This window comes from Peromyscus leucopus, chromosome 3 (assembly GCF_004664715.2).
Source record: "Peromyscus leucopus breed LL Stock chromosome 3, UCI_PerLeu_2.1, whole genome shotgun sequence".
Lineage (NCBI taxonomy): Eukaryota > Metazoa > Chordata > Mammalia > Rodentia > Cricetidae > Peromyscus > Peromyscus leucopus.
Genome location: NC_051065.1, coordinates 144,506,746 through 144,522,278, shown reverse-complemented (window position 1 = coordinate 144,522,278; position 15,533 = coordinate 144,506,746). Strand labels below are relative to the sequence as shown.

The following is a 15,533-nucleotide window of genomic DNA, read 5'->3' as shown; positions in this document are numbered from 1 at the left end:
TTTTTTTTTTTTTTTACTTTCAACACAGGAATGTGTCCTAGGACCAGCCAAAAGTTAACGATCTCCCCTAAGAAGCCTTAATTTCTTCATTCCTTCTATTGGAAAAATATTTAGAAACTAGATCTAAGCTGGGTGTCATGGTCCACAGCTGTAGTTCTAGTACCTGGGAGTTTTAAGCAAGAAGACCAGCAGTTCAAGGCCACCCTTGACTATATAACGAGTTTGAGGCCAGCCTAGACCACACGAGCCTTTGTCTTAGAACAAACAACAACAAACACACATGCATACACACACACACACACACACACACACACACAAGTTAAACAAACAATAAAAATAGAAAATACGTGAGATCATTTTTTGTTTACAATCCATTTGAGATTTTTGTCTCTGATTTTATGTGATTTAATTTTGAAAATGTAATTTTGAAACATTGCTCTAAATGTCAAAGCTACATAAGCATCTACTTAGAGGAGTGCTGCCCTGGACACACATGCCTTCTACCCTGTTTCTAGCCCCGGTCCTTCACACCCTATTCCCAGCCACCATCGTGACCACCATCTCATTAGTTTCTCCCTCAGTCTTCTTAGTTTGTTTTTTCTCCCCATTCTCTTCTGTATAAGATCTTGCTGCATAGCTCAAACTGGCTTCAAACTCACAATCCTCCTGTCTCACCCTCTAGGGTGCTGGGATTACAATTAGGAGCCTCCACATCCAGCTTTAGACTTCTTTGTTTTGTTTTTGTTGTGTAGAAATGAACACCACACACACCCCTTCATTTTTACCAAAAGATATCTGCAGGACACACTTCTTTTTCTTTTGTTGACTTAACAAGGTACACTGCTCCTGCCTCCGTATCAGTCACAGATGTGGCATGCTGGCGTTCACAGCTGTACAGCCAGCCCCCTGCATGGATGTCTCTGACTACTCTGATGTTCAAGCATGTAGTTCACCCACAACATTTTTTACTCAGAATCAATACTACAAGGGATTACTTTGTGCATGAATATTTTCTTGCTCTTTTTCCTTTACATTTGTTCTTATATCTCACGTATGTCTGCTGCATCTAGTATTTTTGTGTGTACGCACATGTGTGGATGGGTCATAGGACAACTTTTAGAAATCAGTTTTCTCCTTCCACTGTGTAGCTTCCTGGAAACAAACTGAAGTTGTCAACGTGGCAGCAAATGCCTTTACCCTCTGAGCTGTCTTGGCAGTCCAAATTCATAATTTTGGAGGTAAATTTCTAGAGGTGGAATTCTTGGCATAAAGAGAAAATGCACATATACTATTTTTAGATCTTGCCAATTAGCCCACCGGGAAGCTGGCACCAGTTTGAAACCCTGTCTCGGATGTGTGAGATGACCTGTTTCCCACATCCCTGCCCACAGAATGTGCTGTGTACTATTTGTCGTTCACCAACTTGAGTGGAAAGTTACCTCTGTGCACCTTCAGCCGGCGCCCCACTGGGAATGGAGTCACATGCTTTTCCATGCATCTGAGGCTACTCTGTCTTTGGCTGCTCTGCAGAAGACTCTGGGAGCCTACAGCACACACACAGGATCCTCCTCCTCCTATGTGACCTTGCCGCAGTGGGAGAGACGAGCCATCCAGAGGCACCTACACTGAGGATGTGGTAGAGGGATTTGAGAAAGTCTCTTTTGGGACAGTCCAGACAGGGAGGGAACTGAGGCCACCTGGGTAGCTGTCAGACTTATGAAGAGTATCCAGCCTGTCACGTGGCCCAGCCCACTGTCTAGGGAGGGGAGCAGATGACCGGGGGGAGGTGTGGGACAGGTGGTGGTAGTAGCTGTCGGAATGAAGGCTAAACAGCGTTGGTGGAAATCAAAGATAAACGTTCATCCCTCTCACTGTCTACACAGTGCAACCAGATGATGCTGGCTATTTTGAGAAGGTTCCCAGAATGGCGCTTGATGCATATCACGATCTCTCGAGGCAAGCTGGGGACGAGGTTTCAGAGTTTCCGCCACTCTCCCCAGCAGACACTCTTGACATGTGCTCAAGCCTCCCCTCTGTGAGCTGCATGCTGAAGTCACAGTAGACAAACACACATCTGTCTCTCATCCTCTCCCAGTATGAAAGCGCTGTGGCTAGACACCATTCCAGCCTGAGGAACGGGGCCCTCCAAATCCAAATCTCTGGGGCTCGCTGGCTATGAGTAGCCCCAGTTTCTGCCTATATGCTGTATTTTCCATGTTTGTTGGGTACAGTTCTCTAACACAAGCCTGTAGGTACCTGAGGGGTCTCTCTTGATCTCCAGACACCGTGCGGTGTCCTTGTTTTTGATGGATTTTCCCTAGATGGAAGAGACAAAGGCAAGGTGTTTATGTGTCTTCCTAGGCAGCACACCTCCTTGCTCAGCTGGGCGCTCAATTTACACTGCAGAGCTCCTCAGTCCTCTCTCGGAGGAGTCGGAGAAGCAAAGAGTAGAGTTAGCCTGCCTACAGCTGTGTGTATGAGCTTCGAAGCGATGGCGTCTTACAGGGGTAAAAGGGCAGCCCTGCGCTCCGCTGGGCATCATGGCTGCACCCTGCAGGGCATCCCTTTGCACTTGCCCTTCTTTGAACTCCTCCACCCTGGAGCCCACCAACCCCCCAGGACTACGCTTCCTTGTTGTCTCCCTCCATCTTCACAGAGGGAGGTATAGAGCAGAAACCACACAGGAACCTCAGCCCATTTACCTCACCCCTCTGAGTGGTACCCTCCCATCATGTCGTTGGGCCTTACAGCAGGACTGAGGCAGAGTCCTCACTTCCCAGAGACACACCACAGGACCATGGGCAACTTCCCTAACCTTTCTGAGTCTGATTTCCATGTCTCTAAAACTGGGCTTAGAAGTAATGTGAATTAAGGCTGGAATTGGGGTCACTGTTCCTTGAGTGTGCTATGCCAGATAGAAGAAAAATGTATGGTGGATCTAAGTCCACCTCTGTGTCCCCCCCTCCCTGTCCTGTCTGGGAGGAAAGAAGGGAAGGGGGAGGGAGAGGGGGGGGGAGGGAAGCTGGTCCTTCTTTTTCTCATGCAGTCTCTCTCACCACACCCAGTTCCTTCCTTCTTGTGGCCACAGCTGAGCAATGGGGAACCTCGCAGTCTGCAGGCACGATCTGATCTGGGAACCCCACCCTTTACATTCCTCCTCTTCCCAAGGGAGTTCTCTCTTGCACACTCCCACATCCCGTAGGTGCCACCTCTGGCACTCCTCAGCCACTGGTGCCCTCCACTCCTCCCACTGCCTCCAGAAGCCTCTCTGGGTCGTGTGCTGCCACCTTGACCTTCACCCGTCTTCCTCGGTTTACTCTGGACGCCAGGCTCCTCGCAGGACTGTCCATGTGTATCAAGAGCTAGCCTCTCCTGAAAGGTTCATTCTCAGTCATGGACACTGGCTCCCTTGTGCTGCTCAGAGGTCACAGCCTCCTCTGAAGGACTCAAGACTCATGAGAGTGAAAGTAAACAGAGGGACTGTCTAACCAGATCTGCCTCTCAGTTCACTGGAACTTTTTAGTAGAATAATTAGTAAGTGGGGCCTACAAAATAAATAAGGTATAGTAGAGACTGGGCATCCAATCAAATACCATCTTTATATCTGAAAGGTTCTGCTTCTAGACCTACCTAACGTGGATAGGAAAGGATTGGAGAGAAGGAACTGATGCAAATGAATTTGGCATTACATAAAAAGCCAGGAGCCACCCAATCACCTTCCCCTTTAACTTGTAGAGTTCTTGTCAGAGAGGCCATATAAACAGACCTGGCCTCAGCCTCAGAGTGGCAGGCAGAATGTCCCGTTGTCCTGCAGGCCAGGCCTCCCACTGAGATAAAAGTATCTCTTCTTTCATCAACCTCAATGAGTAGGTGACTCAATGGCTTATCTTCCCATTGTCTACCTGAACTGGTTTTGGAATCACCTAGGAGATACACTCTTGGGTGTTTCAAGTTAACTGAGGAAGGCAGACTCATGCTAAATTTGGATGGCACCATCCCATGAGCTGGGATCTGAGGCTGAATAAATAGGAAAAAAAGGGAGAGAGCAGCACTCAGCAGCTTCCTGCATTAGCATGCCTTCTCATGGAGGACTGTGTCCCCTCCAACCATGAGTCAAAACATACCCTTCCTGCCTTAACTTGCATTTGTCAAACATTTTGTCACAATGCCGAGAAAAGTCACTAATACAGCCATCTTCCAAATTTCTCTTGGGAAGACCACTTTCCAAATGTTTGAATAATTATTTCCTTAGAATAAACAGTATCTTTAATTCCAGGAGCTTTGCCATAAAATATGGCATTAAGGAAACCAAACACATTCCCAAAGATTCTGTATCTATTTGCTACCAGGGAGAATTGTGCTATGTTTAAGACAAGTCAACATCTTTACTAATTAACATTGTGATGCCAATTTTAAGATGTGTCATCGAATAATTGAATTTGTGACTTCATGTTGAGATTGTACTTTGTAAACACTTAGGAAATTAAGGATCATTAAATTTAAAGTTAAATACTGGGAGTGATTTATGAACATAGTCTTCAGTGGGTAAGGAAATTCAATTTATTAAACCATAAAAAGACCTGATACAATTAATGGTTCAGCATTGTTAGGCTTTACATGAAGTAACAAGTCCATTAAGATTTAAAATCCCACCGGTACATTCAACTTGCCACATGGTGGGCCTGGTGACTGCCATTGACTAGAGAAGCCGTGACAGTCCAAGGCAGCCTGCTCTTGCAGGGCAGTCAAAACTACTGGCCTGGTAGGAAGTCCTTCCCTGCTCCTGTGTCCCACCATTGGTCTCAAAACCATTTCCCCAGCCACTCCTCAATATCACTAGGGTCTGGAATGCCCCTCAAGGACCTGTGTGTTAAGGCCTTGTTCCTCAGCATGGCACTATTGGGAGGTAGTGGAAACGACATATAGATCTTCAGTTATTGGGACATGACCTCAAAGGGGGTTATGAGGGCCCAAGCCCTTCCTCTTTCTCTGCTGCTCCTTGGTTCATGATCTGAGTGTGTTTTGATTCACCATGTGCTCCCACCATGATGTGCTGACTCACTCCAGGCCTCAAACCATGAGGACAATTGATGGGAAGTAGACTGTGCCAACATAGGAACAGATTATCTCAGGGACTTGTCATAGTGATGAAGGCTTGATAAGACTCTTCCACTTAGGGAAGTAGCATAACCCTGTCTCCTAGTTCACCTCTCCAAGCTGATACCCCAAGTGGGACAATCTTGCACTTGGTCCTCAACCACTTGTCAAATGCCTGCCATGTTCCAGATGTTGTCACCACAGAATGACAGACAACAGAAAAAACCTACCCATACAGGCCATAGCTCTGTGAGGCCAGGCATGGTAGAGCACACCTGTAATCCCAGCACTCTGGAGGCTGAGATTTATAAAGTCCACTTCCACAGAGTAAAATTCTGTCTCAAAAAAGCAAAGTTCAAGTAAACATTATTCTAAGAGACAATGAGACAAGAATTAAGGGCACCCTAAAAGAGGCTGGAGAGATGGCTCAGAGGTTAAGAGTGCTGGCTCCTTTTCCAGAGGCCTTGAGTTCAATTCCCAGCATCCATGTGATAGCTCCTAACCACCTACAATGAGATCTGGTGCCCTCTTCTGGCCTGCATGCATACATGCAGGTAGAGCACTGTATACATAATAAAATAAATAAATCTTTTTTTTTTTTTTTTTTTTAAAAAAAAAAAGGGAACCCTAAGAAAGTACAGAAGTACTAACCTACTCTTATGGGTCATAGAAGGCTCCCTCAAGGAAAAACTGCCTGGGCCCTGAGGAACGCTTTCTGGTCCTGGTGAGGAGAGAGTGGGGGAATGATGCCCACATAGGGCTTATGAGAGTCAGGCCACTCAGTGTCGTTAGGGCTGAGAGTGTTCCTCTTCACCACCCTCCTTTTTCCCCACACCTCCTCCTCCCCTCCTCTCCCTCCTCCTCATAATCAACATTGTATAGTTCAGGGAGACTGCAAAACCTCTGAACTTATTTTGCACATATTTTCCTCTGAAGGGATCTTCATAGCTAACAGCAAATTCTTAAAAACAAAACAAAGCCAGTCATGTTTGGTTCTAGCCTAGGTCTCTGGGCCATCCAGCTTCTGGGTCCTGGTGCTCCGGGCAGTGTCAGGGGTGGGCTCACTCTCATGGCATGGGCCTCAGGCTTTGAGATACCACAATCTCTGTATCATCCGACCCCAGCACATCTCATAGGCAGGACAGACTCAAACATGACTGGAGAAAAAGTGTCAATGTAATGATGCCTAATGGTACTCTGCTAGACTCATAGATTGGTGCCTAGCCTCATAGTGATCAGAGAGGCTTCGTCCAGCAATTGATAGAAACAAATGAAGAGACCCACAGTCAAACATTAGGCCGAGCCCAGGGAATCCTGCTGAAGAGAAGGAGGAAGGATTGTAGGAGCCAGAGGGGTCAAGGACATTACAAGGAAACACACAGAAACAACTAACCTGGGCTCATAGGAGCTCACAGAGACCAAACAGACTATCAGGAAGCCTGCACGGGACTGACCTAGGCCCTTTGCATACATGTGATGGATGTGTAAACTGTCACTGACTCTTGCTGGGACCCTATTCCTCATACTGGGTTGTCTTGTCCAGCCTTAATACAAGGGAAGGTGCTTAGTCTTACTGCAACTTGATACGCCATGTTAGGTTGATATCCATGGGAGATCTGCCCTTTTCTGAATAGAAACGGAGGAGGAGTGGATGGGGTCAGGAGAGGAGGGTAGGGAGAGGGACTGGAAGGAGAGGAGGGAGGGGAAATGTCAGCCAGGATGTAAATAAATAAATACTAAAAATAAATAAATAAAACCACTTCGGCTTTAAGAAGTTATTTGTGGAGCTGGAGAGATGCTCAGCCGTTAAGAGCTCCCGCTGCTCTTTGCAGAAATCCAGAATTTGGTCCCCAGCACCTCTATTGGGCAGTTCACAACCACTTGGACCTTCAGCTCTAGATGAGCTGAAACGTACTAATAAATTAAAATAAAATAAATAAGTTTTTAAAAGTTATTTGCTAGCTGGGCATGGAGGCTCATGCACATAACTCCAGCTCTCAGGACACTGAGACAAAAGGATCTTGAGTTCTGGGCTAGCCTGGGCTACAGAGTAAGAATGTCCATGTTTTTCAAAATGTAGCTCCTGAGCCTGATGGAGTAGGCAGGTGTTCAGAGACATGATCACAGGCAGGTTGGCATCTTTCCCCACAGGACATCAGACATCATGGTCCTGCCCAAGTGGCCTAAGACACAAGCCTTTGAACCATCCTGCACATAGAGAAACTTCACACATAGACTGTGGCCAGTGAGGTTCCCGATGTTACTGTCATAGGCCTTCTGGCAAATTCTCTCCACCCTGTTCTGGTCATTCGATGCTGAAGTCAAAGGAGGAGCTTTGTTTGTTCTTTGAGGCAGGGTCTCAGGGTGTGGGCATAGAACTCACCATGTAGACCAAGCTGGCCTTGAGCTCTTGGTGATCCTCCTGCTTCCGCCTCCTGAGTGCTAGCATCGTAGGTGTGCACCCAACTGAAGGCAGGGCTTCTACATGTTTCCACCCAGTGCTCCCAAGTCTGATACTATTACTAATAAGATTAAAGGCAGTGACTCATAGGTATCAAATGTTCCTGTTTGTTGGGCATGTGCTAAATGCTTGCCACATTCTATCTCGCTTAATCCCATAAAGTAGATATTTACTGTCTCCACTTTATGTGTAAGGGGAACTAGCTACAGAGAGGGTAGGGAACTTTCTAAAAGTAACAGGAGCAGGTTGAACCCATACTCTTTGGAACCATAGCAATCTGAAGTAGTTTTCTCTCTTAATCACTCCTCTGTATTCAGGAGACCCAGCTTCATAGCCAGTACCATTGATGCAAAACATTGTGTTGTCTTAAGGAAGTGCCACTGCCCTGCAACCTGCGTGAAGTGCCACTCGGATGGATCAGAAACTATCAGCCATGAGGCAACAACACACAGCAAGAAGATGGTGGCACAACAAACCCTGAGATGATTGTTAGGGGTTTTGTTGGTGTGTGTGTGTGTGTGTGTGTGTGTGTGTGTGTGTGTGTGTGTGTGTGTGTGTGGTTTTCTCCCTACATTCTAGCATAGAAATCATTTCCGTAAAGCACTGTAGATTGCAGCCACACCTGAGCCTTTCCTGCTGTGTCTGGATAACTGCCCTTTCAAACCCGAGCAACTCACCTGCTGAAAGTCCCAGTAGATGTACGCTCCTCTTTTCGCTGCCTCGGAGCACAGCTCTAATGTGGGCTTTTCTCCACGGCCAGAGTCTGTCAGGCAGTATTGCTCATTGACGTCTTCTTTTGCAATTAGTTCCCCCACATAGAATTCTCCAGAAAGGAGGTAGTACACATTCTACAAGAGAGCAAGGACACCATGCTGGGCCCAGCGAGCAGGGAGGCCTCAGCCATTAAACTGTATGCTAGAAAACCTAGTTACAGAGAGGACTGAGAACATTCTAAAAGTGCCTAGGACAGGATTTGAGCTCAAGCCCTCTGAAGCCACAACAGTCTTAAGTATTTTTCCTTCTCTACCTCCCTTCTGTGTTCAGGAGACCCGACTTCACAGCCAATTCCAAGGTGGTAGTTTTCTCCCTAGACACTGCCATAGAAACTTCAGGAACTTGGGGAAGACATGAGGATGGGTGACCTAGGCATGGGGAGAGCATGAACATCCTGGGACATGGGTCTCACTGCCTTTCTCAACAGCCCTGGCACATGCTAGCAAGAAGGGCAGACAGGGACATTCAGCCCACCCTCCTTCCCACGAGGGCTCTATGATGATCTATAACATATCCCCCAGAGGCTCATAGGTTGGATGGTTGGTGACCAGCTGGTAGACCCAATCACTGAGAGCTGACTGGGTCTTGGGCCTGCCAACCTAATCAATGGATTCATCATCTCCTTGGTGGATTCCTAATTTGATGATATTGTTGTGGGGGAGGACTAGTCAGAGTTGGCTACTAAGAACATGTTCTAAGGATTGCATCTTGTCCCTGATCTTTCCCCCACCCTTTCTATGCTTGCACCCCTGCTAGCAACTTCGATATGATGTTCTGCCTCACCAGAGGCCCACATCTTGGAGCCATGCAAGCATGGACTGGAACCATGAGCCAAAATAAATCTTTTGACCCTAAGTTGTTGATCACAGGTATTCTACCATAGCACTGAATAGCTGATGAACATGGCTGGTATGGATGACGGATGGGACTTATCTTTGAAGAATGATCTCAACTGAAGTGAAGACACTATCAATAGAAGCACAGGTGATGTTGGTCACCCAAGTGATGCTGATCCCAGGGAAGCAGCTTGCCTTCAAATTCCCAACCTGACATAGACCTTCAGTCAGCTTGGATGAGTCTTTGTGGCTCTGGTTTCCAATAGTTTCTGTGGCTATTACCTCTACCAGGTACCCGCTGAAAGTTCTCTGCAAGGACCATGTACAAAGTAAAAAGCTAGCTGGCAATGTAGCTCACGGGTACAGTGCCTGACTGGCATGCAGGAAGCTCTGGGTGTGATCACTGGCACTGCATAACTGGTGGACTAGCAAACACCTGTAGACCCAGCACTTGGAATGAGGTGGATGGCAGCAGGCAAATCAAGATTTGGGGGTGGCAAAGCTGGAGATGTGGCTCAGCAGTTAGGATCGCTGGATAGTCTTGTAAAGGACCTCAGTTCAGTTCCCAGCACCCACATGGTGGTTCATAACCATCTGTAACTCCAGTTACAAGGGATCCTATGCCTTCTTCTGACCTCTGTGGGCACTGGGCACCAGGCACTCACGCAATGCATCTACATGTATCTAGGCAAAACACTCATACACATAAAGTAAATATATCTTTAAATACATTTTTAAAAAGCAAAGTAAGATAGTTTGTGTCTGTAGTCTCAATAACAAAGTTCCCTAAAAACGCCCTCCACTTGGCGCCATTATATCTATCCCAACCAGCACAGGGATCCCCCTTTTCCCTCTCTTCTCTAGCCAGCTTCCTTCTGCAGGAGTGTAGATGGGCTTGCTTGTTCAGTTTCCAAGGCACACATTAGAATGAATAGCAGAGCCACAAGTTTAGAGGATAAGAAGTGATGGGGGGAGGCTGCCAATAAAACTGTCACCCGGAGAATGAATGTCCTCCCCAGAGCCCTCCTGCCTGTTCTCCCTGCCCCTGTGGGCCTGCCTGTCACTACTGAACTTTTTGCAATGAACAGTACATGCGTACACATTACCCAGGATGCTCATCTCCTGCCTTCCCCATCCTCTAACAGTAAGGAAACGCTAACTTGTGGCACAGGCTCTCTGAGCCAGTACAGACCTACTACCTTGGCGGGGTGCCAGTGGGAGATACCTGTTCACTGAGCTCACGGCAAGGTTTCATGTTGGGAGAGTTGCCTGGAACAGGTCCTCGGTCCAGGCAAACACTTCCATCCAGTGAATTTTTCATCTGAAGGAGAAAACACAACCACACCATTGGAAAGAATCATAGAAAGAAGACACCTCAGGTCCTGTGTTTTTTTGTTTGGGTTTTGGTTATACCACGGGATGACAGAAAACACTACCAGCAGAGGGCGATCTGCTCCTGCCCAGTTCAGAGGAGGGAAGTCAGACGTGGGATGAGGCGCTAAGGGGGCCAAGCAAAGGATGCAGAGGTGGAGGAGAAAAAGAAGAAGGTGTTGGGAAGAAGGAGAAGAAAGGAAGCCTCTCAGGAGCAAGAAGAAAGAGGAGCAGCTGAAGGGGGCTTGGGCAGGAAGGATTCAGGACAACTCCTTGTCTGCTCTGGGTTCCTAGCCTTGTCTCTTTACAATGAAACAGTTCAAATCTGAGCTGTAGATTTCCAACACATACTCTTCCATAGCAGATGATGTTGGGGATTGGCTTCAGGAGTGGGTAGATATTCTTCAGGTACCAGTCAAAGGATTTACATTTCAGTTTCTCCCGGAGTGCCTTTCTGGAAGAAATGTCTCCATAGTCGATTCCAGAATTCTGAAGAGAAAACATGGGTGGTATGTGTTCATTAGACTTCAAAACACCCTTGACTCCATGGGTTCCTGTGGATCGTGTGGGCACTGGCTCTTTCCTTAGAACTTAGAGATGACTTTGATCTCTTATATTCATAGAGGGAAAGCAGAAGCCTGGAGCCCTGGGCACCCTGGCTGGCTTTTTATCCTGACAGAGCTTGTGTGGGGCCACTCAAGCTTATTTCTCATGACTGATTTCTCCCGTTTTGAGATGCCACTGGAATCAAAAGGATATAAAAGACAATGGCCAGAAAATGCTTAAACTAAACTTCTGGTACCAAGATTCGGACTGTGAGGGGAACTTTGTGGAAGTGGTGTTTGTGAGGAACCACTGTGAAGGAATACTAAGGGAGGCAGACAGAGAAGGAAATGCAGAAACTGTGTATCTCTCATCTTCCAGAATTCTTGTAAGGTCTGTTTCTGATGGTACTTAGTTCATTGGTTTAGGGAGCTCCCTTTATGGCTTCCTTTCTGACACCACGACACTGCTAAGAGAGAACGCTAAGGATGATGGGGGGGGGGGGGGCAGTGCTCATTTGCCCACCATGCTGACGCTACCCTGAACACCAGAAGACTTTCTCTCCCAACAGGCAGCTAACTGCGGGAGCCTGCTGGAACCACTTTCATGACTTTGAACTCTGAAGGAGGTTCAGGAATTTCTGCTCATCCTTTTTATCTTCTCCTGATCTACTGGTTCCTGAGTCCCACCTTGCTCCTGATCTCTAGGCTTTTCCTTCCAGGCTAATTCCACAGCCTATCACTGCCCAGACTCCCCTGCTCTCTGGCGACTCCCTGAACGTACCCTGTGATGGAAGAGGAGTTTGCCAGTGAGGTGACTGGTCTCTGTGAGTCAAGCATGCCTCAATGAACAGGATCCGGAGGTCAGGGAGAGGAGACAGCAGAGCAGCCTGGGGAAAGCGGGCTCAGTTCAGAGCACCCCCATTCATGTGAGTCCAGCAACGCTACATACCCCCTCCATTTATCCATGCCGCCTGCCCTATCCGCGCCCTCTTAAGAGAAAGAATGCCTGGCCTGGATATGTTGCTCTGTTGGTAGAATGCTTGTCTAGAATGCATGAAGCCCTGGGTTCGATCCCCAGCACTGCATGAAACCAAGTATGGTGGCACACACTTATAATCCCAGCCCTTAGGAAGTGGAGGTGGGGGGTCAGAAACCCAGGGTCATTCTCAGCTACAGAGCAAGCCCAAAGCCATCCAGGGCTACATAAGTCCCTGCTGTAGAGGAGGATGGAGGACAAACGAAGCGCCCCCACCCCCTCGTGTTCGACCCTGCTTGGTATGAAATGAAGAACATGGAATCTGGAAGGCAGACATGTTTGAGTTTTGTCTCTGCTCCTCACTGTCTGCACCAGTGTTAGCTTCAACCATTTCCTTCCAACTCGCTTTGTGCCTGGGCTTCCTCATCCATAAAACTACCCTGTAGCTGCACTCTGATGGTTAGAGAATTCGTCTATGAGCCAGTATGCTGGCTCAGACCTCTATTTCTCCACACTGAAGAAGCTGAGGCAGGATTGCCATGAGCTAGCTCTAAACCAGCCTGAGATACTGTGAAGATGCCATCTGGACAGTGTTACACTTATATACATACAACTGGGAACTGCTGTCACACTGGGGACCGTACCTTAATCCACCGAGCCCAGGACATTGTGTTTGTCCCACAGCTTCTCATTCCCCTCCCCCCTATCACTGCTACCTCCTCTTCCTTCCTTTTCCCTTCTGTTGAATCCACAACCAACCTGGAGAGGAATGTTCCAGGCCAAGTAGACCATGTATTTGTGTTTGTCCATCCAGGTTTCAGCCACCCGCAGAGCATTCCGCCGCAAGGGAATATCTAGGTTCATGGCATAGGGCTTGTAGTATCTCCCTAGGTGAGCGATCCGGGAGCAGGGTAAGATCTCAATCTTCCCTCCACACTGCCACACCTGCAGGAGAGGGACAACGCCACCTTCCCTCAATACCACGACCCTACAGCCAACAAACTGGCAAAGATCCTTCTTTCTTTTTTGGCTTTTTGAGACAGTTTCTCTGTGTAACAGCTCTGGCTGTCCTGGAACTCTCTTTGTAGACCAGGCTGGCCTTGAACTCACAGAGATCTGCCTGCCTCTGCTTCCCAAGTGCTGGGACTAAAGGTGTGCGCCATCACCGCCCAGCAAGACCCTCCCGTTTTGAGACGGTCTCACCCTATAGCTCAAGTTGGCCTACTCAGCCCAAACTGGCCTCACTGCAATCTTCCTGCCTGAGTTCCTTAAGTGCCGGGATTAGGAACATGAGCCACCACAATCAGCTTGGAAACCTTAATCTTCCCACTCCCACCACAATGGCACCTCCCAAACTTCTATAAATCGACCTAGCCGGTCAGACTGCTTCTCTCCCGGTGTCAAACAGCTCTGTCAATCCAACCTCCTTCCGGAAGTCCTCCTTAAAGGCTCAGAGAAGGGCCTGCCTCTGCTACTCAGAACAAGGAAGCCCAAGACACCTGAGGCACCTTGTCAGGAGCCACTCTCGTTAGCCAGCTTCCCATAATCCCTCTCTACTAGCGTGCCAGATACACATCCGAAGGGTGGGCAGATGCTAGTAGCCTCCTTGGTCCTTCCTCCTGGGGTCAGCACCCTCCCCCAACCCTTTGTTCTTGAGTATGGGCCTGCCACCTTCCCACCAACAAACCATGGCCAGGACAACCGGACGCTTTTGCATCTGTGTGTGTGGTTGTGTGATAAAAGACCACGATGCCCATCTTGCTAGAAGACAGAATCTTTTTTTTTTTTTTTTTTTGGTTTTTCGAGACAGGGTTTCTCTGTATAGCTTTGTGCCTTTCCTGGAACTCACTCTGTAGCCCAGACTGGCCTGGAACTCACAGAGATCCGCCTGGTTCTGCCTCCAGAGTGCTGAGATTAAAGGCGTGCGCCACCACCGCCCGGCTAAGACAGAATCTTTTGTTAGCTTTGAAGAAGCAAGCCAGTGTGGGATAAGCTACCAAACAGGGAGAGTCACATGACCAGAAACTAAGAGGGGCTTCCAAGTGCCAGTCAGGAAAAAACAAAACAAAACAAAAACAAAACAAACAAGCAAACAAAAAACAAAACAAAGAAACAGCGAATGTTGCCTCCTTTGGTGTTGAACAGTATCAATGACCTGTGACCTTAAAGGCAAGTCCTTCCCCATTTCAACCTAAGTGAGAGCCTGCTCCTGACTGAGTATTGGTCTCCAGCCTTGCATAGACCCCTGATCACAGGCGTGATGAGTTTATAAGCACATCTTGCTAGGTGATGATGTGCACCTATAAGCTCAGCCCCCGGCAGACAGAAGCAGGAGTAGTGTATGTTCAAGAACACCCTGCCTGGTCTACTCAGCAAGCTGTAAGCCAGCCAAGGCCACATAATGAGACCCTGTCTAACTGTCTAAAGGGGAAACAATGAGAAGGAAGGAAAAGTGGGGGGGGGCAAAGGGAGGGGAGACACAGCGAAAGACCTTCAGGACGTCCTGGCTCAGGTCTATGTAGACTGAAGTTTCTCCGTCCTGCCTGGCCCTGCCCAGGCAGCACCTGTTTTTAGAAAATAATCACTCAATGGCCGTGGCATTACAGGTCTGCTGGCATGTTGCTCCTTGGGCAGCAGGCTGGCATCTCCCCTCAACTCTGTCCTTCTTTCTCCCTGTATTCAGTTTGGCTTTCCCACCTAGCTATATTCTGCCCTGCCATAGGCCCAAGCAGCTTTATTTACTAACCAATGTTAGCAACACATATTCATAGCATACAGAAGACTAGAAAATTATAATTATAGTTCTCCTTAGTTATGATAAAAGGTAAATTAGATATACAACTTTAGACTCACGAAGATAGGATAGATGATAGAATATTGTCTTTAATTTTGCTAAATACAAATAGACTAGATATTGTAACTGTAATTCTTGCTTGATAACGGTTTTGTTATATGCAATTTTACTATGTTAAAATGAAAACTTTCCTTGTTGATTAGACAGAAAAGGGGAAGTGCTGTGGGGTGGTCTTTCTGTATGCTGTGACTACGTGTTGTTACCATTGGTTAATAAAGAAGCTACTCTGGCCCATGGCAAGACAGGCTATAGCCAGGAGGGAGAAGAAAGGCAGAGTTGAGCAGATGCCAGCCCCCTGCCCAAGGAGCAACATGCCAACAGACCTGTAACAACACAGCCAAATGGCAATACATAGATTAATAGACATGGGTTAATTTAGGATGAAAGAGCTAGCTAGCAAGAAGTCTGGGCCATAGACCAAACAGTTTTTATTAATATTAAGCTTCTGAGTGATTATTTTTTGAAAACGGATGCTGCCCAGGCAGGACCAGGTAGGACCGAAGAAACTTCAGGCTACAGGTCTATCATTCCAGTTACCAGAGAGGCTGAGGGAAAATTGGAAATTCAAAGCTTATCTGAACTACAGGGTCTATTCAAGGCCAGCCTGAGCAATTTAGTG

The 15,533-nt window shown here is 47.5% G+C and overlaps 1 protein-coding gene across 1 annotated transcript in view; it reads right to left on the bottom strand.

Annotated features, from left to right (window-relative positions):
* Nucleotides 1–399: 399 nt before the first annotated feature.
* The window catches only part of Galnt8 (polypeptide N-acetylgalactosaminyltransferase 8), a 31,464-nt gene continuing 16,330 nt past the window's right edge, over nucleotides 400–15,533 (bottom strand). Inside the window, exons 7-11 of the mRNA XM_037204325.1 lie at nucleotides 12,820–13,005; nucleotides 10,891–11,028; nucleotides 10,394–10,489; nucleotides 8,236–8,406; nucleotides 400–2,317 (exon numbers count right to left, since the gene is read on the bottom strand). Of these exons, the coding sequence (XP_037060220.1) occupies nucleotides 2,174–2,317; nucleotides 8,236–8,406; nucleotides 10,394–10,489; nucleotides 10,891–11,028; nucleotides 12,820–13,005 (735 nt within the window). The 3' untranslated portion in view covers nucleotides 400–2,173. The remainder of the gene's footprint in view (nucleotides 2,318–8,235; nucleotides 8,407–10,393; nucleotides 10,490–10,890; nucleotides 11,029–12,819; nucleotides 13,006–15,533) is intronic.